The 26,061-nt window shown below is 39.3% G+C and overlaps 3 protein-coding genes across 6 annotated transcripts in view; all 3 read right to left on the bottom strand.

Moving 5' to 3' along the window:
- Positions 1-1,321: 1,321 nt before the first annotated feature.
- siva1 (SIVA1, apoptosis-inducing factor) lies at positions 1,322-4,960 on the bottom strand. Its single transcript, XM_066686697.1, has 4 exons — positions 4,738-4,960; positions 2,935-3,129; positions 1,953-2,106; positions 1,322-1,532 (listed from the first exon to the last, which is right to left on the bottom strand). The coding sequence occupies exons 1-4, from the start codon at positions 4,856-4,858 to the stop codon at positions 1,484-1,486; spliced, it is 519 nt and encodes a 172-aa protein (XP_066542794.1). The 5' UTR covers positions 4,859-4,960; the 3' UTR covers positions 1,322-1,483.
- A 2,197-nt stretch (positions 4,961-7,157) lies between these two features.
- Positions 7,158-16,924, bottom strand: adss1 (adenylosuccinate synthase 1). Its single transcript, XM_066683718.1, has 13 exons — positions 16,660-16,924; positions 14,435-14,537; positions 12,831-12,893; positions 12,445-12,495; positions 12,289-12,355; positions 12,048-12,155; positions 11,872-11,953; positions 11,646-11,772; positions 11,405-11,559; positions 9,957-10,081; positions 9,119-9,216; positions 8,186-8,335; positions 7,158-8,019 (listed from the first exon to the last, which is right to left on the bottom strand). Exons 1-13 carry the CDS (start codon positions 16,846-16,848, stop codon positions 7,967-7,969), a joined length of 1,371 nt encoding a protein of 456 aa, XP_066539815.1. The 5' UTR covers positions 16,849-16,924; the 3' UTR covers positions 7,158-7,966.
- Positions 16,925-18,761: 1,837 nt separating this feature from the next.
- The window catches only part of inf2 (inverted formin 2), a 38,698-nt gene continuing 31,398 nt past the window's right edge, over positions 18,762-26,061 (bottom strand). Inside the window, exons 20-23 of one of the 4 annotated variants that reach the window (XM_066673448.1) lie at positions 24,935-25,087; positions 23,347-24,141; positions 21,372-21,453; positions 18,762-20,615 (exon numbers count right to left, since the gene is read on the bottom strand). In XM_066673448.1, the coding sequence (XP_066529545.1) occupies positions 21,395-21,453; positions 23,347-24,141; positions 24,935-25,087 (1,007 nt within the window). In that variant the 3' untranslated portion in view covers positions 18,762-20,615; positions 21,372-21,394. Of the gene's footprint in view, positions 20,616-21,371; positions 21,454-22,864; positions 22,922-23,346; positions 24,145-24,934; positions 25,088-26,061 lie in introns of all 4 variants that reach the window. The other 3 variants (XM_066673446.1, XM_066673447.1, XM_066673449.1) reach the window with 3 other exon arrangements.

Raw genomic sequence — 26,061 nt, 5'->3', positions numbered from 1 at the left:
TGCAGACAAATGCAAGATATTTGGGCAGAGAGGAGTCAGATCCCTGGACCTAAATGTTCTGAATGAAGGAGGAGGAGTAGAATTAATGCCCCACTCATTAATGTTCCTTCATGTGTCATTCTGATGGAGATTAGTTTTAGGAGTTTAACTGATGACTGGAGAGAGTTGTTAAACAGGTACAACACTAAAATGGCCCAATTTCTGAAAAATGAAACCTAAATGCTCTCATACACTTGGAGAACCCTGCCAATCCCATAACATTAGTTACCAGAACCCAGTCTTGGACGTCATGCTTTTTGAAAGCATATTTGATATCATTCATTTCCTGGAATTTTATTTTATTTTATGTTCAGGGATCCAGAGCCAGTCCAAGGACAAAAATATTGTCTTAAATAAAATGTATTTAAAAAAAAACTGTAATTTTTTAACTTTATAATAACAGCTTCTGAATATTTGTGATGCCCTATTGAGGTGCAACATTGGATAAGAGCCTCTAGCTCTGGGGTCAGCACTGCAGATACTACACTGCAAATTTTCAAGATAGATAGATAGGTAGTGGGGCGGCACAGTGGTGCAGCAGGTAGTGTCGCAGTCACACAGCTCCAGGGACCTGGAAGTTGTGGGTTTGATTCTGGTACTGGGTGACTGTTGGTGTGTTCTCCCAGTGTCTGCATGGGTTTCCTCCCAGTCCAAAAACACATGTTGGTGGATTGGCAACTCAAAGTGTCCTTTGGTGTGAATGTGTGTGTGTTGCCCTGTGAAGGACTGGCACCCCCTCCAGGGTGTATTGCCACCTTGCACCCAATGATTCCAGGTAGGCTCTGGACCCACCACGACCCTGAACAAGGGTTAGAGAAAATGAATGAATAGATAGGTAGTAGAAAACCAAAGCCCTGCCCCTCTGTCTCCACATTAATTTTTAGAGCACTGCACTCAAATGAAATACATTAGTCCCTGGAAGGGAAAAAAATTCTTACCTAGAAGAAATACTGCCCTAGCCCAAAACTAGAGGTTATTGTATTTCTCAGCTTACACGAGACCCAGAACAATAGCCAGATATAATACTGGGTCTCAAATTACAAGTCTGGGGTCAAACTTAGTGCAAACTCCAGCTCCCATTCACACAGAACCCCTTTCCATTTAATGACTGCCAAATACCCAACAGAGAGAGAGAGACAGTGAGGAGACTTTTTGAAAGGTAGTTTCTAACCCGATGAACTCAACCTGTTTCTGAAAGTGTTAACCCAGAACTCACACATCCCTTTGTGTCAAAACAAGCTCATGTATGAAACGATCCAAAAGTATTTATTTCAGGAAGCAAAAATTACATATGTACAGGAACACTTGAGTTTATACTCATAAAATGTATATATATATATATATATAAAACATTTACATAGTGGAATGAATTAAAAGTTATCACAAGCTGAAGCAGCACACTTCTAGCCAGCGACAGTAATGTCAAATATTAGTCCTATCCACTTCATGGAGAACAGCTGCAGCAGAGGGTTTTGTCATAGCGGTCTGTGTAACTGCAGAGACAAGAAAAACATCCAATCAAAACAAGCCCAGGCGAGTGAGCAGCCCTGAGAGATAAAGTCCTACTACAGAATTGTACCGAGTCATTTCCTGTTAGAAGTAGTAACTCTAGGACCTTGGACCATCAGGAATAGTGCCTCAGACTGCATAAAGCTGAACTACCCTTCTGTGGCCACCTACTGGACAAGTACTAAGTAGTATTTTCTGATAATGACAGTAGTGTCATTACTGAACCAGTAAAAATGGAGGAAACTGCACTGGGGCTGTTCAAAAAGCAGTATTTCAAATTTTAGCACTAATATATATGTTTTAAAAAGGGTAAGTACACTTTGTAACAGGGGATAAACTGATCCCAGGTCACCTTTCTATATCCGAGAGACACAAGTTCACACTCAAGCTGCAGTTTGACTTACTCAGTGACAGTGCATATGGAGCAGCAGTGGTTGGAGCAGCTGCTGCACTGCTGAGTGCAGGAGAGACACACAGGGCGTTCACACTGTGAGCACGGCCTCCTCGCTCCAGACGGCCTCTGGCACACGCTGCACACTGCGGGAGCGCTCGCGGAATCTGAGGAAACATCAGCCAAGCTTGTTTAGCGATGTATTACAATGTCACCGTTAAAGCGTCCCATAAAACTTCGACAGCAGCCTGACATCTGATTTCAGTACGGAGATGTCCATACAAGCAGAGAACAATCAGCTAATTTTTCCTTTTCCTAGACTGCTCAGCTGACATGGCAAACAATTGTGTGTGTATGTATGTATATAATCTTTTAGACCCTTGCATTTTAATAATTACCCTGCAACACCACTCACTCAAGTCTTCCAGAAAATGTAAAAATATGTTAAATATATAAAATTATGTAAAAATACAAAAATTCCAATTAGTTATTAGTTGTTGCTCCTCTGGATTTAATGTCACTTATGACGTAGGCTCCAGTAGGATCTCTCAGGCCAATCATCCACACTCCTGTCATCACTTGTGTGGTGTTCCCATTTTTTTGGCTAGCATTAGCAGCAAACATAACTGAGCTAGTATCCTAGCTCACCTTTGCACCCATGTCCCAGCCACTGTTCACTTAGCGGTGTACCATACTGTGGTGTTGCAGGGTACTCATTAGAATGCATTACGAGTTCAGACTGTTTAGTCCAATTTAACGTCGCTCTCTTCAGGATGGTGTTACTGCCGTTTTCCCTTCAGCTTTTTTTAATGTCTAGATTTTATTAGCTTTGTTGCATATTTTCAAGCCAAGTCTCACAGCTTAAGGTCTGTAAACACTAATTTTGACAGCAGACTAAATTGCATGTTTAGACTCATGAGCTTGGTCTCCACCACTAAGACCAAGACTGAACACAATGATAAATAATGGAAGGCAACAAATCCCCATTGATTTACCTGGAGCACACTTTGCTTTCTTTAGCTTGCCATCAAAGCCAATCAGAGTCTGTCCCTTGAGCAGCATTTGGTTATTTGTGGGCACATGTCCCTGATTAGTCATGTCCACATCAGAGCACTTGCCCTCTGCATCCACCTTCCAGATCCGCTCCATTACAGCCTTGGTTCCATTGAAGAGCAGGTTCTTGGTCTTTTCTGTAGAACACAGTGTGAGTTTAATTTACTGTTAAACAAAAGCTTAACACATTCTGGAATAAAATGTTTGAACAATGATTCATTGTTAAACATTAACAGTAAAGGTTAAAAGGGGTGTGCCCGCCTCTAGCGACACTCAGCAAAACTGTTAGCTAGATATGTCTTACATCCCTTACGTACTCATTCTCATTTCAAAACAGTAACAGTTTCAAAAACAGCACATTTTGCATTCTTTATGTTATTAAGGTTACAAAAAGAAATGCATTAGCTTATTTGTACCAACTTATAGTGGTGAAGGCAACCCATTTGCACTGAGGTTAACGGTTTTCATTCTGAACTAGGTTTCAAATGTGTGACAAGAGAGATCACTTAAAAGACTCTTCAAAATGTATCAGCAGAAACAGTTCAGTAGCAAATCAAAGAAGAAAAAACCATAACGCAGTGATTTGGATCATTTAAAGACCCCCTCCACGGAAAAATCAAGTGTTTAAACATGTTTATATTCCACATGGTGTTACTTATATTGCTAGAAGATACAATACGAAGTACTGAAGTGAGCAGTCAATGCCAAGGCTGAGCTTTGTTTTCAAGAGCATGTGAATGATAACTGTGTTGAGATAGAGAACGGTACTTGCTGCATATTCATAGAGCTGTGTGCTCTGAACAAAGATGATGGGGCTGTTGGGTCTATATCTATATGACAGTATTAAGGAAAAGAAATGTTTTGTAAATGTCATTTTGATGAACAGATATGGGTTTTAGGGGTTTAAATCAATGAGGGAAGCAGAAATTTAGAGATATACAAAGCACTATGACTAGTGTCTGTTTTTTTTAAAGTTCACCTATTACCAGAAGTTGTGTCGTGTATCCGGAACAATGTGCTGTTCTTCACTGAAGGCGCCCTCCAGCGGCCAAAACAAGGAAGCCACTACCGAGACAGCAACTCCGTCCTGGGGCGGGTTATTTCTAACGTTTTCTGAGAAGCGGTATGCCCTTGTGCTGATACTATCCGCTAAGACCACTCTTTAAATGAAATTCTCCCGTTTACAGCTCATCTTTGGCAGTTAAATGAGGAAATAAAAATGCATAGTGCCTATATTCACATAATAACCTATATTCACTGCTGAAGAAAACCCGAGGTTGCAAAACTGAATACAAACTACTGTGGGAAACAGTGTTCAAAATGCTTCTATATTATATATTATAGTAACCACATGTGTAAACGAGTATGTTTAAACTCAAGCTGGGTTAAATTACCCAGTTACTGAACTTCACGTTCCACCTTAAAACGAGGGCAACATTCCTAATACATTCTGGCGCCCACATTTAAGGTGGAACTGGAACGTCGAACGATAACCACAGCGTCGTCTTTTACTCGAGGTATTATCGCTCCCTAAATGTGTAGTGGAGTTTGTGCTGTGTGCAGTTAAAAGGACGCAGTGTTTTATTCGAGATTTACCCTGCAAATCTTGGCCTACTTTAAGACATAACATTGCCCAGACCATCAATAAATAATAACACATTCACAAGAGAGTATACGTGTGTATGTGGTTAAGTCCCGAGTCTTGCTTCACCGATGGGGGCTTAAAAAACAAACGTAGGTCTCACCGTAGACTTCCTGTCTGTATCTGTTCCCGAAAACTCCGTGAAGACTTAGCTCTTTCTCTCCCACATGGATCTTATACTGAGAAGAGAACGAGTCGCTGAACGGACACGACCTCTTTGGCATCTTAACCAGCAGGAGTACAAAAAGCAGCACGTTAAACAGTGAGTAAACAGCGCAGCGGACGGAAGAAAAACAGCGTGGAGAAGCTGCGCAGTTTCGCGCGAAATATCCTCGCTTTAATACAACTCTCCGAAAGTCCGAACTGAAAATACTCTACCGCCCCCTGGTGGCCCGGCATCGCAGAGTGAGCTGTATATCTTTCGGTATGACTCTGTAGCTCTCAGTCCCATTTACACTTTTAGCCTTATTCCCGTTATATATTCTCCCCTAAAGCGAGCTCTGACCCTGCTCCAGAGATTGCACTGAGAACTATCATCTTGGTAATGCACAATCCTTGATGTCATTGAATGGTGAACAACGGGAGTAAGTGTTCAAGTTGCCAGAATCTTGAAAATAGAATTGAGATATATTCAGCTCATACAAGGTTTTTGTAAATAAATTAATCAATGAGGCATTATTTGAAAGCATTTAAAACACCATTTCTTGGTCTTGATGAAAAAAAATACACTATAAAGAAAATAGTATACATTTTTAAGCAATAAATGAACATTAGTTATTAGTTGGATCAGACACAGCAGTGCAGCTGGATGTTTAAACACTGCCCACTCTTTGGTCCCTCTATTAGACACATCCGCCTCGTTGTCCCATCATGCTACTCACAGGACAATGGATGTTTTTGGCTGATGGACTTTTCTTTTGTATATTTTTGGACATTCATTGGAGCGCAAAATGGTATTGTATGGTGTGGTATTGTGAGCTTTTATGGGCCAAGACCCGAATCCTGTGGCAAAGGATATAACATCACAGCCTTGTGTGTACAAGACCGGAAAGTATTAGGGATCCATGTTTACAAGCTTACATCTTGTTTGGAATTTGTCCAAAATTTGGGTAAAAAAAAAAAAAATCTATTTGGCCACTAGTGTAACATTACCCACTCTTTCTCACATTAGAGCTCTTTGGTTCACAAAAATCTGAGGAAATTGCTCACAGCTGATTAGCAAATCATTCATTCATTATCTGTAACCTCTTATCCAGTTCAGGGTCGCGGTGGATCCAGAGCCTACCCGGAATCATTGGGCACCAGTCCTTCACAGGGCAACACACACACACACACGGACACTTTTGAGTCACCGATCCACCTACCAACATGTGTTTTTGGACTGTGGGAGGAACCCGGAGTACCCGGAGGAGACCCACACGGACACAGGGAGAACACACCAACTCCTCACAGACGGTCACCCGGAGCGGGAATCAAACCCACAACCTCCAGGCCCCTAGAACTGTGTGACTGCGACACTACCTGCTGCGCCACTGTGCCGCCCATTAGCAAATCAAATGAAGCCAAATCTGTGGGAGAAACTGAAGTAAAACCTCTTGAAGGTCAGGACTGTTTTCACCAGACATTATCTTGGGTGGGCCACAGTTCTGACTGAAGTCTGACTTACTATTAGCTTATTATAGGTTCAGCGCCTCAGGTAGTGCCCTACTCCCTTTATTGTGCACTGCGTAAGTCATAAAAAGACCTTTATACCTAAATGGTGCAGTGTGCTCAACAAAGCATAACTTGGTATTTCCCAATTTCCAACATCACTTGAATGAAGAATTTCCCACATATTTTTCTAGTAGAGCAGTAAATATGAAAAGTAACCATTGTTAATGGAGGAGAAAGTTGATGACACAGCACCTTCACAATTTTGGCACCTTTTATATGTTCCACTTGACGGTAGAACTAGCAACATGATTATTCCTTTTTATTTTTTTATTGCTTTAAACTGATCAAGACACTAAACTGTCAGTTTGATCCCTAGTGATGCCCTCTGAGGCCAGGAATCCAAAAGGGCAAAATTGGCATCGCTGTCTGGATGTGTATTGTGGTGCAGCTCTTCTCCTATCACACAAGCGTAGAGCTAGCCAGCATGGGCATCTGTTGGCTGATGTACCAGAACAGAACATTTGCTGATTTATAGACTCCAGCCAGCTTCTTTTGTGGATTCTGCAGTTCTGTGAAGCTGCATGGCACCAAATGCTGCTAGTTTGTAAACAGTCATCATCAAATCATTATCTTAAACCTTGAGAACTCCTTAAATTTGAAATCCTAAACCTCCAGTAACTGATGCATTATTAATGGATACCTTTCTAAGACTATTGCTTTTCTTCTTGTGGCTTGTTCCAAGTAAGATTCCCTTCAAGTGGTGCTATTTTGGGAAACCTTTGGTTTTTATTTGGACCTGTTGTTCAGACGACAGAGACTTAAGTTGCATCTGGTCTTTTACTGCAATCATTAGGGTCAATGACAGGCCAGCTCAGATAATCTTGGCAAAGGACAGTGGAACAGACTGTTCTGTCAGTATCTATTTCTGAAGCAGCTTCAGTGAAATCCTGTCTAGCCTAAAATCGGACATGGAAAAAAACAGCGAGAAACGTTTATTTAAGAGTAAACAATGTCAGGAAAATGACTGAAGCAAAACTAGAAGAGGCAGCAAACATCAACTCATACAATCTTCATGCAGTCGCACTCAAAGTGGCATAAATGTAATCCTGAGATTGCAGACATCATTCTGAAATGTCAGTGCTGACATGATAATTTAACACTTGACATGATGTCAGTAGATTAACTTTGAAAAACAAATGAAAATAAGTGTGATGATAATAATAATACCATAAAATAACCATGCAAAAGCTTATGAAACAGGGTCAACAGTACCCCTACGTTAAAATATCTTCTGCATCGAGTCACTTTCACACACAGACAATCAGACAAACACACACACACACACACACACAAATTTTACGTGTAAACGGCCTTCACTTTGATCCAAAAAACAATAAATTGCACAGTATCTGAAAGCAATAATGACAGGACCCCTGATAGCTTAACCCTCATCAAGAGAAAGGCTTATCAAGTGAAAGATTTCTTGTCAAATATGTTTATCAGAAAATTAATGCCAACTACTGAGACAAAATCTCACTCTTCTGATGCATTTAACCAACGGTCTCATGTCTACACACAGCAGTTGTAAATGACAGTCCAGATGCTGTGACATTAGTGAGATTGCCAGGGAGATTCCTGAGAGGAGACGCATGTTGTAGACTGATGTTCCTGATGACACTCTAGAACATCTGTATCATACATTCTCTGGACTTGCCCACGCCCACCCATTTAACTGCAAAGAGACAGAAACAATAACACCAGACTGAACAAAGCTTCTTTAAGAAGATCTGGACATATTTTTAAAGATAAACCAAAATAAACAGTTTTTGTATGTGTATTTGTATTCAGTGCACCACTATATTACACGCTTACAGCTCTGTCATGTGTGTTTGTCTTACTTGGAACACCAATGTGGTTCTCCACAAAGCGGATGTAGTTCTGGGCTTTGGGAGGTAGGTCATTCCATTTCCTGGCTGCAGAAGTGTCGGTCTTCCAGCCAGGGAAGGTCTCATACTCCACTTCCACCTTCTGCAGGACCTCCATGTTTGCTACGTGTGCAGAACACAAAAAAATGACAGAACAAAATCTGTTTGCATCTGGGGATCAGTTCGGCAACAATCAAAATGTGATGGAAGTCAGAATTCACAAGTTCTTTCTGTAATATACTGCATTTAACTGATTCTAGCCAATAGAAGCCCACATTTGCCTGAAGATGACGGACATTTTTTGAAAAATTCCTTCAATTTTATTTAAAGGCAAACAAGTGCTTCGCCTTAGATAAGTGAAGGCAATCAGCACTTCTTTTTGAGCTGAAAAGTTCACACATCAGAGGAAATTGCAAACCTGGCCATATATTAGCTGACAAACATTGGTGCTAGCCAGCATCATGAGCAGTCATAGGGGGAGAGTGGCTCTCCTATCGACCCAGAGAGCAAAGAAATCTGTTCTCTCTAGCACTCCCTGTATTGGCTGTCTGAGGCATCACCTAGATTTGAACTTGTGATCTTCAGGTAACCGGTCGACACTTAGACAGCTATGCCACTCATAACTGATAGCTGTAATATTTAAATATATTTATCACACCCCATCCCAGAAGTTAAAGTTGTGATTAGAAGATTTGTTTTTGCTGTATTTGAGCTCCAGTTTGTGAAAATATGCTTTAAAATATATTTAAAATATTTGGAAAATAAATACAAATGAGTTGTCGAAGCAGTTAAATGGTTACAAAATTAAGTTTGTGGGTCTTGGGTTAAGGAACACCAGTAGAATGATAGTGTTAAATGAATCCCTGAATGCCTAGCACTAGATAATACACATTTAGATTCTTTTACCTGGGAAATGTGGAATTCTTTTGCCATTGAGTCTGTAGGCAACACCCACTTTAATCTCATCCAGTACATCAAGGATGTCCAGTTTAGTTAAAGCAATACTGTGAAAAAGACCAACATTAATGCAGTCATTATTAATAAGCATGTGCTCTTTAATTTGAAGTTACATTTCAATGTGGTTGGACCAGGTTGGGTTAGTGTATAATAAATCTCAATAATAATAAAAAAACATCCATAATTTGAAAGGCAGATAAAACCTGTTATACTCTGAGAACTGATGCTTATTATGAACTTCATTGTTTTTTGGAAAATATTCACCAATGCTGAACAATACCTGCAACACTTTGTTAGAATCATTTGTGGAATAAAGCACAAACATATCCACTTCTGAAAACAGGATTTGTGTCATTCATAATGTTATCAAAGATGTGCAATTTACCAAGGGTACTAAAATTTACTGGTACCAATCAGGTCATTTTCTTCTTTGCCCAGAGAACATGACATCCATTCATTCCCATATATAAGTGTTGATTGTTGAGCCTCAACCGATCCTTCTTCATGAAGGTCTAGCTTATTCTTGATGCTCCTTTAATTCTCAGGCATGATTGCATTACCTTTTTTAAATGTTAGCATTTTAACACTTGATAAAAACATTTTGTAATCTCAAAATGCTCCCATTCAGACCTTTTTGGAATGTGTTGAAGTCAATAAAGTAAAAATATTAGACATTGTACTCTTTTTGTTTTAAAACAGGTCTGTGAGGTTTTACAGTTCTTTTGCATTTCATTTGCTGTTCCACCACTTCAACTGATATATTTATACACAATTCTAAACAACTCACGCTGTGAATCCATTGATCATGTGTGCATATCTGAGGATGACCAAGTCTAGCCAACCACAGCGTCTCTTCCTGCCTGTGGTAACGCCCACTTCATGACCTCGTGTCTGCAACAGCTCGCCAGTGGTCTGCACAGAGGACAACGGTCAGACATCTTAAGGAAGACGTCACTGATCTTTACAAACCTTTAATGTCTCAAGTGTTTGGGTTGAGGAGGATCATTGTAGTTTCCTAGTATTAATATCAAAACAGTAGCATCCATAACAATTTTGTGTTCGTAAGTGTTCTTAACATAGTAGGGCTTATCAAGAATCCGTTCTTATTGGTAAGGTCATTGTAAATCTGATCTTTCTGAGTACAGGCCCAGGCCTCCTTCTGCCCTATTCAGTAGTATGTAAAAAAGCCCTTAAACTATCCCAGATCAGGATTCTTATATTTTATGTGCTAAAACACATTAAATATAAGCCCATATATATATGGAGCCAACCCAGAATCACTGGGCACAAGGCAGGAACACACCCTGGAGGGAGTGCCAGTCCTTCACAGGGCGACACACAAACACACACATACATACATTCACTCACACCTATGGACACTTAGGTCCGTAGCAACCGGAGGAAACCCACGCGGACACGGAGAAGACACCAAAGTTCTCAGAGTGTGCTAATCCAGTGTTAAGAACTTAATTGATAACATTTCTCTTGTATTGTAGAATTTTTAGAACTTAGTACTTTAGTGGTATTTTAGAAAACATCACCTTTCACTTTGTTTAGAACAGAAAAAAGTGTTTTGTGCATGGGTTTAAGGTCAACCCTGGTTAAAAGGGCCACTGTCACATTTAGAAATCAAACCCGTGGCAGAGTGACAGAGCCTAAATTTATCTTCTGTTCATGTGATGGTTATTAGAGTACTGAAGTACTCTATGGGACAGCTGCTCCAGCAGGATAATCCCTCCTCTCTGTGATGTGTGAAAGTCACAAGTATGTATACAAGCACAGTATATACAGTACGGTATGTATGCAAGTACGCAAAGGTCATATGTAAATAGCCATATACTTGGGTACTGGACAAAAGTTGGCAATCACTGGTCATATGCATTTGCTCTATTAAAATTACTTAGAGTGGATTAAAATACTAAAATGTAGATACCAGAAGGTATTAAAACACTTTTATACAATCCCTTTTTTCATGTTCTTTCTCTTCTATGTTTCAAATATGAGGCATTTTGAATATTCATTTTATCACACAAAATGGACTAAAGTTTGGGAACACCTTTAACAATCTTCAACAAACTGGCGATTCCAAACTTTTAAATTTGCATATATATATGGGGGCCAAGAATATAGAGGTTGCCATTTGTTGCTTTCTGGGTTCTAATCTGTGTCAGCTATGATGGCATTTTGACACAAATGTGTACCTGTGGTTTAAGTGATGCAGACATGCGCTCTTACATTAAGCTGTTCTGTTGGGAAGGCCCCAATGCCCACTCTAGTGGTGTAAGCTTTCGACACTCCATACACATCTCCAATGTTTGCTGGTGGAATGCCAAGCCCAGTGCACACCCCACCAACGGTGCAGTTGGAAGATGTCACAAATGGATAGGTTCCTAGACAGAAGATATACATGGACTTTCTAAGCACGGTGCTGTTATAATGAAATAGATATAGCTCCAAGTCCCAGAGATGTCCGTACCAAAGTCGATGTCCAGAAGGGCAGCATTTGCACCCTCTACGAGGATCTTCTTCGGGGGTCCATGGATTGCATCATACATGAAATACACACCATCCCTCACCATGGGCCTTATTCTTTCGGCATACTCCTGTAATATAAACAAAGGTGTATTAGGCCAGAATGTCCTAAAATAAATACTGTAAATATACATGAGAAATAAGTGCAGAATTTCCCTAATTCAACTGACCTTCAGTTTTTTTAGTTCACCATCTATGTCCACTTTTAGAGCCGGGTACATGGACTGGTACTGCTGTACAAGGTTTTTGAACCTAAAAGAAGACGTAAAGAAACAGAACGTATCAGATTCACTCTCCTTATATTCAGAATGAGCTCATAAATGCTGGACCAAAGCTGTAACTTTACTTGGAAGAAAACTCTTTGAAATCTGCAAGCAGGTCACAGACGCGAAGTCCAGTTCGAGATGCTTTGCAGGAGTACGCAGGTCCAATACCTTTCTTGGTTGTTCCTATGCTGTTATAGCAAAAACAAACAAACAAACAAAACTTTATGAGTGTACCAGTGGGCCCAGCGATTCTTGGTATGTTCCTGATGTAGTTTAGAGTTTATTTAGCCAAGGTCTGAAATCATCCTCGTCATTGCTTACGTTTTGCCTTCTTGCGCTTGTCTCTGGACTTCTTGCATTCCATCCACAGCCTGATGGAAGTCAAATACTAAAAGAGAACACTTGCTTTAATCTATTTCATAATCACCATTATATTTAATATATTTAATATTAATTGTATATAAAATTCATACCTACCTATATGAGCTCTGTCAGATATGATGAGTCTTTTCTCCCATCCTTTCAAGCCTATCAAAGAAGACAAGGATGATGATGGTTAATATTATTATTATGCAGGCTCTGAAACAGAGAACATCAAATTAATTTTTCATTCGAGCTCCTGTCTTTGAGACTCAAATTATATAAAGAGACATCAAAGGGCTCCATGTGGCTCCACCTGCACAATGTAGATCGAGGCCCAGCCAAACACACCTGATCCACAGATGCCTCTCAGAATGGGACTCTAATTAAACACTACAAATGTCTGGTTTATCTCAGCTGTTTGGCCTGAGGACAAAGCAAGCATGTTGCCACTTTGCTTCAGCAAATAAATTCATCACATCACATCGCTGCCTCTACTTTACCTTTCTTCTCGTTTTTGTCAATCTCTTCAAATAACCCAGGAAGGTGTACAACTACTCCATTACCTGTGAGTGGAATAAGCAAGAGGAAATGAGTAAAAAAAGTTTTGGTTTATTTGAACTTGACAAGCCTTACAGACAACGAATGAGTGGGTGTTTATTAGTTCTTCCTGTTGAGAATACAGGAATCCATTTCAGATTTAGCAGTGGAGTGTCCCACTGAAAATGATCACTGATCATCAGATAAACTGACTTGCAAACCTTGCACCTTGATGACAACCGTGTTTCTTAGTTTCCTTTTTTATTACAGCCATAAAATGTAATTTCCACTTTCTTTGTGAGATCCATCAACAAATGCTCAAATCCATTTCCAGAAAAACTGGGACATATAGTAAAATGCTGTTGCAAAGAAGTGGCAAGTTTTGTTATTAACTAACTTGGTTGCATCTTGTAAATGTAAACAAATGTGGAATTTCTTACATGAGTTAATGATTTGCAAAGTGAGGATATGTATATATGTTTTTGGTGGATGTTTTTTTTAAACCATGATATATTTACATGTCACCAGTTCACCTGGTTTGGCTTGAATATATTTACAGGGGTGTTCAAAATTTTCTCTGTACATTTTTGTAAAACACATGAATGTATTATATTTCTATTTAGCTGTGCAATCACCCTTAACTTCTATACATTTGTTAGATCTAGCAATTAGCTATTCAATTCCCTTATTCAATCACTTCCTTATTCATTCATTCATTATCTGTAACCGCTTATCCAGTTCTGGGTCCCTGCAAGATTAGTAGATTATATCCATACAACAAAATGGAACACCCCTTGTCTAAATCTCTGACTTTTATTTTGCCCATCGCCACATTTAAGGCCACATTTAACTCACTCACACACGTTAAACTCACTCACAGCTTGGAATTGCACCTAAAGGGGCATTATTTTCAATTCACTCCTTCACTCACATTTAGGGACTGCTCCACAGTGACACTGTGCTTCACATCAGTGACACTTGGTGCCCTTGTTTGAATGTGTTGCAGATTACTATGTTGTACATTTGTTTATATTTATGAAATAAAACCACATTCAAAACATTCAAATTCATTTCTTTGTACATTTATCAGTTAAATGAATGATCAAGAGAATGAACAAATCACAGATTCTTGTTTCTATTCCATTTTACGCAACGTCCCAGCTCCTAAGGGAATGAGGTCTGTGTGCCTTTCTAATACTTACAAAACTTGAAATCACCAGCTGTCTATTACATTGTGTGAAAATGTAATGAGAAATGAATAAATGCTCCAGTTACCTGAAATAAAATATGGTTCAATTTTTTCCTTTTGTTGGAACAGTGTGTTAACAGAAGACAATCAGAGATAATAGTTTGTCTTCATGAGGATTTGGTCCAACAGCAATGACATTTTACTTGCAGTTTAATAAATCGTAAAATAATCCTTAGAACTCAGGAAACAAGTTTGCAATAATGAAAGTGTTTAACTCTGTATTTAAAATATTTTGTTTTTAAAGATATTTTTTAATTAAAACTTAAATAAATTAACTAATTTTCCATGTAGATGACTTGGCTAGATTTTGATACCCACCGATAAGTGATATGCATTTAGTACTGATGATGCCACTAGGAAGGAGATGGAAGTCATACTCTGTCCCTTCAACCACCACTGTATGGCCAGCATTGTTTCCCCCCTGCGAAGACACATACACTGAAATGTAATTTCAGATGCTTCAGAACGGTCACCTACAAAACTAAGGTTTCCTTGTGAATACTGTGCTGTCTGCAATTGTGCGTATGTCGGGGGAGTCCAGACTCTGCAAACTGTAGCAGTGGTATAATTTCCTTAAGTGATAAACATGCAAATAAGACTGTGCTTGCCGACAAACAGACTGGCATGCCCTTTACCCCAGCCCAAGGTATGCCCAAAGGAAAAGGGTCACCACCAAAGCAGTCAGCACTAACCAACCAGTGCTCAGAGTCTTCAGCAGCAGCATCTATTTTGAACTGCCTTTGGAGAGGGAGCTCACTTGCTGTCTGAGCTAAGTAAGTGACTTGGCCTTCTCACATGTCAAGCCTCCCTGAGAATGTGAGCCAACCTCTGTTGGGAGGGGTGAGGCCCAATCCTGTGACTGACCATGGGGTTATGAACATCCCCTTTGGAGTAAGCATGCAACACTCCAGATCTGAACTTTCCGCTGAACACAGTGAAAGTGTAAAAGAGACATCAGAAAGTTCAAAGGAATGGCAACCACAGAGTGAAGACTAGCCTTAGGCATCTTTTCCAACACAGGATAAAGGGGAAACATACCTGATTTCTGAGAAATATAATGAAGAACACAGAAAAGGCATGAAGACTTATGATTTGACACAATTAGCAGAAAACAGCTCAAATTATTAATGCCTGCTCTAGCTTTCCTTGTGATTTTTCTAAAACATTAACAATGAAATATCATAAATTAATCTGTTTTATCCAGTACATGGTTGTGATGGGTCCAGAGAATCACTGGGCACAAAGCAGGAACTTCCCCTGGAAGGGGCAATAGTCCATCACAGAGCATCACACAAATTAATGCACTCACTCACACCTATGGGCACTTCTGAAAAGCCAATCCACCAACATGTGTTTTTGGACTGTAGGAGGAAACAAGAGCACTTGAAGGAAACCTACACAGACACTGGGAGAACACACCAAAATCCCTGAGGCTGTGTGACAGTGACACTACGTGTTGCGCCACAGTACCATCCTACCACCACACATGATTTAACTTAATGATGCTTTACTCAGATACACCAAGTATTATATGGTTACTACATATAATGCTGGACCTCCTAGAAGACTCAGGAACAGTTAAGCAACACAATGACATTAATATAAATTAAGGAATATCACAATATACTTTATTAACACTGTATTGTATTTGATCTAATACTGCTGGATTTCTGAGCATATTCAATATAATTTCCCCAGCTGCCAAAATATTACACAGCTCTGTACTCAGCACTGAAGTATTCCAATAAAAGTAAAAATTCAGGGCAAAGGAACACAACTAAAAAGCTAAAAAAAAAAGTATTCTCACACAATCGAGATTTCATATCATTTTTAAACAGTGACTTTTGTGCAAAATTGTTATTATGCATAATAAAGACCCTTCCAGGTAATATCAAGACTTTAACCTTGTTAACATGTCCAAGTGGTGTTGTTTATAAGCTAGAATATCATGAGCAAAACAAGCATTCAACACCATACCTGAGCATACTTTGAAGCTGCAGTGTTCCTAAACAGTCTTAAACAGGCGAATTCACACAGCCAGGGCTTTTTATGTCATAAATCATAGGAACCAATCCTGTCAATATTAACTTTATCTCACATGAGCCTTTGTTAAACCTTATGTTTAATGTTATGTTTACGTAATATTTTTTCATTTAAACGTTGTTAAAATAAACGTTGCTGGAATAAAGTCCTTTTGAATAAACGTTACTAAATTTCCCTCAGTTAGCACTATAGCCTACGATTTTATCACTACATTTACTCAGTTAAACGTAGTTAAACGTGTAGAGTTAAACATTATTAAACACAATTTAATTCGATTTAAGTTACTAAACTAACCGTTATTAAAGATCATTCGGTTAAACGTCGTTGTTAATTTATAAGTTATTACGGATGTTAGGGTTCTTTCAATTAAACTTATTAAATTTCCCTCAGTTATACGTTTAAAAATATAGTGCCATCGCTCGGTTAAACGTTATTAAATGTCCCTAAGTTAAACGTTATAAACTTACTAACATTAATTCGTGAAGTGCTATTGACGTTACCTGACATCTACAGACGACGTCGGACTCGGTGGCGAGGAGGTCGACCAACTTCCCTTTCCCCTCGTCCCCCCACTGAGCGCCAAGAACCACGGTCACCCTGTTGGGGCTCTCGGTTCGGGGCCGCTTGCCCCCGACAGCGGGGGGGTTGCTGTAGCTCTTGTGGTCGTTGGCTGACCAGCCCGAAGACATGATGATCACCGATCTGGAGTTTGGACTCCCACGAATGAACGTGAACAACCTCTAGGTCCACACTCCGCCGCATACCTCACACCTGCTTCCAGACAGACCCCGCCCCCCTAAACCGGGATTGGCTCTCTCTCTCTCTCTCTCTCTCTCTCTCTCTCTCACTCTCTCTCTCAATCTCTCTCTCTCTCACTCTCTCTCTCTAACGGTTTTCGTGTTGATATCATTTTCGATTTTATTCGCAGATTTATACTTTAGTTTAACAATAATACTCTCGAAATCTTACTTTTGAATGGGAAAATAAACATTATTCTATATCACATATTATTAAAAAAATAACTATATAGCGATATAGTAGGCTATGTTCAAAATACTCACTTTATTTTCAAAGAATCACAGCTGTATTTTTAAATGTACAAGGTTTAATCAGCGAGGGATTCATGGTGTTTTTGGCAGTTTAGTGTCTGGTTTTAGCAGCATTTCGGTGGGCTCTTCAGCAGTTTTGTCCAGCTTTCTGGCCGTAGCTACGACTTGGTGGGGCAATTATCAAGCAGTGCAGTAATTTAGATAGCTGTTGGGTGGTTTGTGATGTATTTACAGTTGCTGTTTTTAAAGTAATTCCACCATACAAAAATGGTTCAAAATGTAAGGGACAGTACGTAGACAAGAAAATACAAAATGGCACCAAAATATTCCCATGCTCTAGACTCGTATGCTTCTTATATTTATAAGTGCGTCACAGGTTGGTATCCTCTCGGGGTTGGTAACCTTGTCTGACTGATTTACCGAGCGTGATGATTCTTTGTACATTGGGACAATTACGTAATCTCTGCCTATGACAGAGTTAAACCTGAGGGGGCGCTGCAGCGGTGGAACTGACCATTATAAAAATGCTATTTTGACATTTTGAAAAAATACTTTCAAATTTTACGCAGGCATGTAATATCGCGTTAACTCTTAGTAATACATTACTGATGTTAATTAAAAAATAGTATCAGTGTAAATACATTTTAAAGCTGTTTGGTTGTAATATGTTTTTAATATGTTCTATTAGTTGTTTGTGCTTCCTCCATTTATACTATCCATTATCATGCTCTTTTATATCCCCATTGGTTGAACCCCTCCAGTGTTAGGCTGGAGAGTCTTGGTCAAGGTCCACTCAGTACTTGCCCGTCTCAGTATCTATTTCGAAATCATTACTTTGACAAAACAGTGACTTTCTTGTTGAAATATTGACTTTGTTATCAGTCTATTATTTCTTCATTTTTAACAGTATCCTAATATTCCAGAGGTGGCTACAGTAACTTACAAACTCCACTTATAGAAACGTTGAGACAATTTGTAAAATGCAATAAAAACAAGAATCTGTGATTTGTTAATTTTCCTGAATGTGTATTGAATTGAAAGGTGCACAAAGATTTCTAATGTTTTCACTGATCAACACAATTGCATTTTTTAAGAAAACTAATTAAGAATTTTAGGACGTCAGATTCTATTCTAAATGTAAAAGACCATCCAGTCTTTTACCAAAAATAAACGCAAAACAATAAATGTGGTGGCTCTTGAAGCACAGACTCCAGCAGCAGTCCATTCATTGTGAATCTACCCCAAATTTTTGAATGTACTTTTCTTGACAATCCTTTCAAGGCTGCGGTTATCCCTGTTGCTTGTCCACCTTTCGTCAGATGCTTTTGTAATAAAGTAGGCTTATGAAATATTACTTCTACTAGTGTGCTACCAGAATAATAAAAAAATATCAAAACCATGTGTCATAAAGACTGCCTCATCAGGACGGCAAAGTGGAGCTGCATGACTCTATCTCAGAGTTCTGTGTTCCTGGTCCCTCAGGGTCAATACTTGTAAAGTGTTCCTCTATCTGCATAGGTTTTGCCCCATAATCCATTCATTCTATGTAAGTGCTTATCCAGTTCAGGGTTGCAGTGGGCCCAGTGGAATCATTGGGCGCAAGGCAGCAATACACACAGGAGGGGGCACCAGTCCTTCACAGGGCACCACACACACACCTACGGACACTTCATTCATTATCTGTAACCGCTTATCCAGTTCAGGGTCGTGGTGGGTCCAGAGCCTACCTGGAATCATTGGGCAAGGCAGGAATACACCCTGGAGGGGGCGCCAGTCCTTCACAGGGCAACACAGACACACACACATTCACTCACACCTACGGACACTTCTGATTCGCCAATCCACCTACCAATGTGCGTTTTTGGACCGTGGGAGGAAACCAGAGCACCCGGAGGAAACACACGCAGACACAGGGAGAACACACCAACTCCTCACAGACAGTCACCCAGAGTGGGACTTGAAACCACAACTCCCACAATTCAAACTAATCTTGTTGGTAAGTGGACTGGGTCTGTGTGGGAAATTGTCTATTGGTGTAAGCCTGAGCTTGAGTGACTGGGTGTGTGTGAGATCAAGGATGTCATGGGTGTGTTTCTGCTTTGCATCCCTTGATTCCATGTAGGCTCAGAACACACAGCAACCCTGATCAAGAAGAAATGGCTGAAGAAAATGAAGGAATACATGACTGTGTCATCAGCATTACATCGTAATGAACATAATAGTTTCACATAGAAGGAATAGACCAAGTATTTCAAGGTTATGCACTCTTCTTGTGGCCTGTAAAACAAACAGAGTAAACTACTTCAGCAAGTGCTCCAGTCCTGTCCTCTGACAACTATAAAACTCACTGTAAAAATATCTGTTAATGGGAAAGTCAATTCAATGCACAGAATACTTAGCACAGGAGAACAATGTCCACAATGACAATAACCACACCATGTTTGACTATCACAATCAATTGCTGTCTTTATTTCAGTAAGCACTTTGGATCCTTTAAACTAAAATATTTTTTTCATTAGGTCACATCAAACACTTCTATAAGGTGCCTATTATAAATAGTACATTGACATTATTAACAAAACAGATAGACATTATGGCACCAGTTTTCCAGACAGTTTAGCACAAGCCTAAAGGGTATTTGAGGTGGACCTGCATCACTGATTGTGTAATTCAGTCCAAGGTTAATATCCTTAAAACCATCTATGTAAGACACATTTATGAAATTCTGGGCTCTGAAGATTCACATTAATTATAATAAACCATAAATCAATAAACCATAGCCAAATATGGAATATTTCCATTTGTAAGTGCCACAACTACTTGAAACATCATACTGAAATATGACTACACTGTAACAAAGTTTCCTACAAAATACTGCATTATTCAATATACATACATCTATACTGCGATTCATCATAGACACATACACACTTTCAGTTCATGATTAAGTCATAAATAATCTGTGTCTGGAACTCTGGCCCATTTCTTTGCCATTCTGATAAACTCATGATAATGTCATTTTGTTTCCCATAATATGCCTGTAAGGTATGTAAACAGCCATTTTGTGCACCATTGTATTAATATCACGTACAAACTGGTAACTCAAAGAAATATTTGGTCAGAGCTCTAAAGAGCAAAAGTAAGCATTTCCAAAAATAATCTTTTTTGCCATTCCTAACTCAATATAGAAATCTCTAGCAATCGTCATCACTTGGTCCATCCACAAATGTACAAACACAGCCTGGTCAGACTGTTTACTGGTGTGTGGCTTCGTCCTTGTTCAGAGGGGAGTGGGTGAACAGTTAAAGGGTGCTGGATAAGCTAATCACAGACAAGCCTATTTGATTATAGAGTCTTGGGAGCAAATCTTCATCTCTTCCCTCGTGTTTTCCTTTTCCGGGTTCTTCCTGCAATAGCAACAAATTATAAATTAGTAAACTTATGTGAATTTGATTATAGTTTGCATCTCTGTAAGAAATTAACCCACTTAAATTAATCACTTATTTATTTTAAACAAAACATGCAAAAGCCTTGATCTAAAGCTACTAAATGTCTGAAGAATACAGAAGAGAACCACAATCACCACTTAATCAGATTTCTGTTCATCAGTTTACAGCATATTCTTAAGCATGTATAGCCCAATAGCCAACTCGACAGACAGAATATATAGAAGAATGCACTGGCAGGCAAGCAAAAATTCTTGTAAGCACATGTCATACACTGATGTTAAGCAAGTGGCTCAGTGTGTGGATCCTTTCTGGAGCCTGTATTTGATTAGTGCCAATTACTTGATTTAAGAAATACCTTGATTAAAATTGTTTCTCTATTATTCATCTCAGCAATTAGTTATGTGAATGATAACCAGCAACCAGATATCCATTATGACACAGCTGTGTTCAGCAGTGTGAAACCTTCCTCAAAAAAAGGTGCTAGCAGCTCTAAGAGTCACATTCCTTGGAGACACTGAAAAAGAGTAGACCCACACCAGCAGGATCTCCCAAGCACATGCATGTTTATAGTTACCTTTTTCATGCATATGAACTAAGTTACAGTATTGTTTCTGTAGGTCTAAGATGAGCAGCCAGCAGCAGAAAGCTCTAAGAATATTTAGATAGGCTTCAGCCAATGAAGTGTAAAACAAATATGTAAAGTAAAGAATATACCACTTAAATGTCTGTTACAAGCTTCATATTCTTTCAATGCCCATGTAGAGTCCAGGTAGAGCATCCTGAGTAGTTTGAAACCCTGCATGGGAAGTGATTGTACATGACTATGAGCCTGGTATGCAACTTTATACTGTTTTACACGGTTTATACTTTACCTCATTCAGTTTTACACTGTTTATACACATTATACTGTTTACTGACTCAAGTGGCATTAAACTGAATTGTCTGAGGGAAACATTTGCATTTTTCTTACATCACTTTCTTGCAGAACCCCATGGGGTTTTCAAAGCTTAATTTTGGTTTTTCTTTTAAGTAATTTTTTTAGTTTTTAAAAGCTATTTATTTAGTTATTTATACTTTTAAAAATGTTTTTACTAAAAACTGCATATTTGTGGCAGAGGGGTGGGTGGAGATGGAGGCATTTTCAATGAGGAGAAGTAAGGAATGAAGGCACTGGTTTATAGTTTTAGGGATTTAAATGATGACCATGAGGGGACAGGTACTGGTGGTGGTGGGGGGTATGTATACATGTATGTACATACATACGTTCGGTCACTGTCCAAAGAAAATCATGTATGTCCAAAATAGCAACTTTATAATATAAGGAAACCACCTTTTCTCTTTCAGTGGAAGTCAATGTATTGCTATTCAGCCATTCATCAGGAATAACAGCTGTTGTGTTCAAATGTAGTAAACTGAATTAAAAATTTTTTTGAACAGCAACTAATTTTAAGATTCATCACAATTAATTACATTATAGCCCCCTCTAGTGCTGAACAGAACCTCACACTGCTTTATTATTCTTTCCTAATGCTCATAATCATCACTGCTGTCCTCAGACTATCCATAATGGTTAGATTCTTCCTCCTAAAACCATCCATAAGATCTTAAACTGTACCTAGAGTCTACTAAACAGCTGTGACACATCATCTTGCTTTCTCAGAATATTTGTTATTTGTCTTTTTCTTCCTTCTGATGAACACACAGGATAAATACTATAAAACAGCGAAACATCAGTGTATGACACATGCATCCAAACACTTCTGCCGGTCGATTGCCAGTTTGCAGAGATGTTAGTGCAGACTTTACTTGATTCCATAAATGCCCCACAGTTATAACAAACACTTATAAGCAATCACATGACCCAGATTGATTTGTGACACAGACACCACAGTAGACTAGACGTTGGATTTAAAGATGAAATGGTGCAATACTCAGAAATGTGAGTTATCTCGCACAGCGACTCCAGATAACTGAAGTTCATGTCAGCAGACAAAGGTCTTCAGAGGCTTTGAAAATGTTACAACAGATTGATTACTCTCAGTTCCACAGACAGTGTTAATGAAGTCAGACGACGGCTGGTTAAACACACATCGGTACGCAGACAGGCCTTTGGTTAGACACGGAATGGAGTTGTTTATAAAAAAAGATGGGTTTGGACGCTTATCCCTTTGGTCCCTGTTAGTTACACATCCAGCGATGTGACCTACCTTACTGCAATACACAGCCCTGTTTATGCTTACTGTGTCCTTCGCTGTTACCCCCAGCTTTAGAGGGGCAAAGAGAGAGAGACACACTGAAGGACTGAATGACATTTATTTGTCTTTACAAACACTTTAGCATGTTTGTAACAAATCAAAACTTGATAGATTAGTTGGATGAAAAAAAAAAAAAAGTCAGTAAAACAATGAACAAACTTATAATAAAATAATGACGCTAGATTCTCAAATATTTGAGTTGCAAAACTTTGGCAAATTTAGAAATATCCCCTTTAGGTGAAATAATTATTTATTTTTAAAAATATAAAAACAAAGATCTTTTTCTAAATTGCTCTTCATATTTAGTTTCTGCAACTCAAAATATTTGCAAAATATTATTAAATAGCACTTATCAGCATATACACTTAATTTCAGACAGCAATATTCGAATACATGGTCTTTATTAGGATAATTAAAATGTGTGAATAGGTTACCTTCATTAGTGCTTTTCTTTTTTCCTTTGAGAAGTTTGAGATGTTTAGGCTGAGGGGTAGAGGGATTGAGGGGGGTGGGTTTATCTTGTGCTTGTGCTCCGTCAGGTTCACCACAACCCTGCTGAGTTTCATTAACACCAGGAGACGCTTTGTTTCTGTTAGCGTCGTCTCGGCTACTGCTTGAATGTCTCCGTTCATCCTGTCCTTGGATATTCGGGGACATTTCACTAATGACCTCACTTTCTGCATTTGCGTTTGTGTCGATAAATATGCCAGAATCAATATTCTTAGCGTTCTTCAGCGATGTGTCAACAGAACCACTTTTGTCTTTGCCATGCCCATTGTTACCATTATTATTATATTCTGGTACAGCTTTATCTTCCACTGCAGTTGGGGTCATAGGAGACACAAGGCTTTCTGCTGAAGGGCTTTGCTTGTCCACAGAAGTCTGAGCAACTTCCTTCTGTGCTGGAGCGTTTGAAGGCTGGTTTTCCTTAGTAATGATTTCATTGGGAATAGACTGTGGTCTTGTTTTCTCTTCTTTATGATCCTGATCTGGTAAAGGCTCAACTGGGGACTTCTCTGTGTGTTCTGGAAGGGGCTTCTCAGTGGAGAACCCTGTTTGGGACTCCTCCACTGCCTGAGGCTGGAGCTGAGCTTTACTGGCTAGAGGTGCTTCTTTTGGAAGGCTGGTAGGAGCAGCGCTGGCTGGATCTTTTGCGGCCTTCTCTTTTACCTGCGGAGGAGGGGAAGGGTCCTGGGCACAGACTCCTTTTTCTGCAGACTTGACACATGCTGCTGAGGAGCAAGAGCAAATAGAAATTTTAAGACATGAGGTGTAGCACACAATAATGAAAGTGTTATGTGAAGCTGAATGCAAAATTTGTGTACAAAAATTTACAAAAGTACAGACAAACAGACCACAACAGGGCTTAAGCTCTGCATAAGACATTGGCCAGTTTTTATAGATGATTTTATGTCTGTGTCAGAACACACATAAAAGAGCCCATTTGATATTTGAATGCTATGTAGGTCGAGGCAAGCGTGTGATGATTCTGGCATGCAGTCTGCACATTGCTTTTTGGTGAGATATAAGCAACATTAGCCTTGACACACCAATGAAAAAGTAAATTAGAAAACTTCAGATACCTGACATCCAAACTGGGGGTCAGGGGAAATTGGGAAAAAATATAATGTTTGGTCCAAATTACTGATTTTAAAAAGTGTAAACACTAAACTGGTAGGAAGCATAATAATTATAGTAAATATCAGCAAACCATTCACATATTAGTGCAGCAAAAGCAGCTGTGGCTGGTCAGAAGCAGCGAGAGGAAGCAGCAGCACTACTGGTTTGATGGAAGAACATGGGTGGTGCTGACCAATAGTCTGAAAACATAGCACCACTCTTCATTTCTCCTTCCTTTACAAAAGCCAATGAAAGAGCAGGTTAAATTGCTGCCCTTCTGCCTGAACATACAGTTGCTACTATAAGCAGTGAAAATGGGGTAGAGGGGATGAAAAAGAGGAGGGAACTTCAGAAATTTGGACTGAAGCCATGGTGGAGGGCTCCGAGTTGTCTTGTCCTTACCAGGCTGCCCGGTATCCCTACGTATTTCACTAGAGGGGGCACTTTCCGTTTCGCACCTGGGCCGGGTCTTTCTGAGATGGAAGCCCTTTCTGATGTCCGCCAGTAGATGGTCAATGATGCAGCCATCCTCTTGAGGTATAGCACCTCTTCTGACTGGAAAAACAGAACATAAATAATGATGTAGTCATAGTACATTGGAGAATAACCTGTGTGCAAATTTGCTAGGAGCACTTTAAGCGAGAAGAAAATGTATATGCACAGTTATTTAAACTCTACAATGCTCTGTCCAATTGGTCTATTTTTCATGCACGTGTCCCTTTGAGCCAGTCTAATGCAGAGGCAATCATCTCTAGTTCTTTAGTCCATTTTCAGGATACTCCATGGAAACCACTGCTCTGCACTGTCTCAAGTTTGCCCTGCCCCAACACACCTCATCTTAAGAGGGAGGGACATGTGACATGTGTCAGCTATATATCAATAAATCAAGAGTAATTTCAAAAACCATGACGGGAACCTAAAGCTGAATGCAGGCATTTTAAAGCCGTTTTCCCACCATGGTCTTCATCTTATATGTATTTGAGTTTTTCATGCAGTAAATGGGAAATATTGTAACTCTTCCCCAATTTAGCACAGTTCTAGGGTCTTAAATGTCCGTTACCTGCTCTTGTCAAAATACCACAAGGATCGACACAGCACAGTTCTCCCCTGCCTAAACATCAATGTTCAGAACAACTGGTTTCAGTTCTTGTTCTTTTAAAATGATAATGAGCAACAAGATGTAAGCAAACAGACGTTTCATCATTTTTCTTGGTTCTCTTATTTCTCTACTCTGGATTTTACTTTTTTTTGTTTGTTTTTTTATTTCTCTGTTCTTGTTTTTGCCATTTTTACTCAGTTCTCTCATTTCAATACTCCTTCACTTAACCCTGCCTGTGCTCTCTAATATAAATGTTTTTTTGTTTTTTTTTTGTGACAGGAGATATTCAATTGTGGGGCAATACAATTCTAATTACTCCATCTCTGATGTCAAAAGGGGAGCGCGTCTCCAGAATCGATGTTGGAAAAAGATATACAATATGCACTGTTTTACCTACTCCTCAACACAACTTTTAAGCTTGTCTGGAGAA

This window comes from Hoplias malabaricus, chromosome 1, assembly GCF_029633855.1.
Source record: "Hoplias malabaricus isolate fHopMal1 chromosome 1, fHopMal1.hap1, whole genome shotgun sequence".
Classification (NCBI taxonomy): Eukaryota; Metazoa; Chordata; class Actinopteri; order Characiformes; family Erythrinidae; genus Hoplias; species Hoplias malabaricus.
This window is presented reverse-complemented; position numbering and strand designations above follow the sequence as displayed.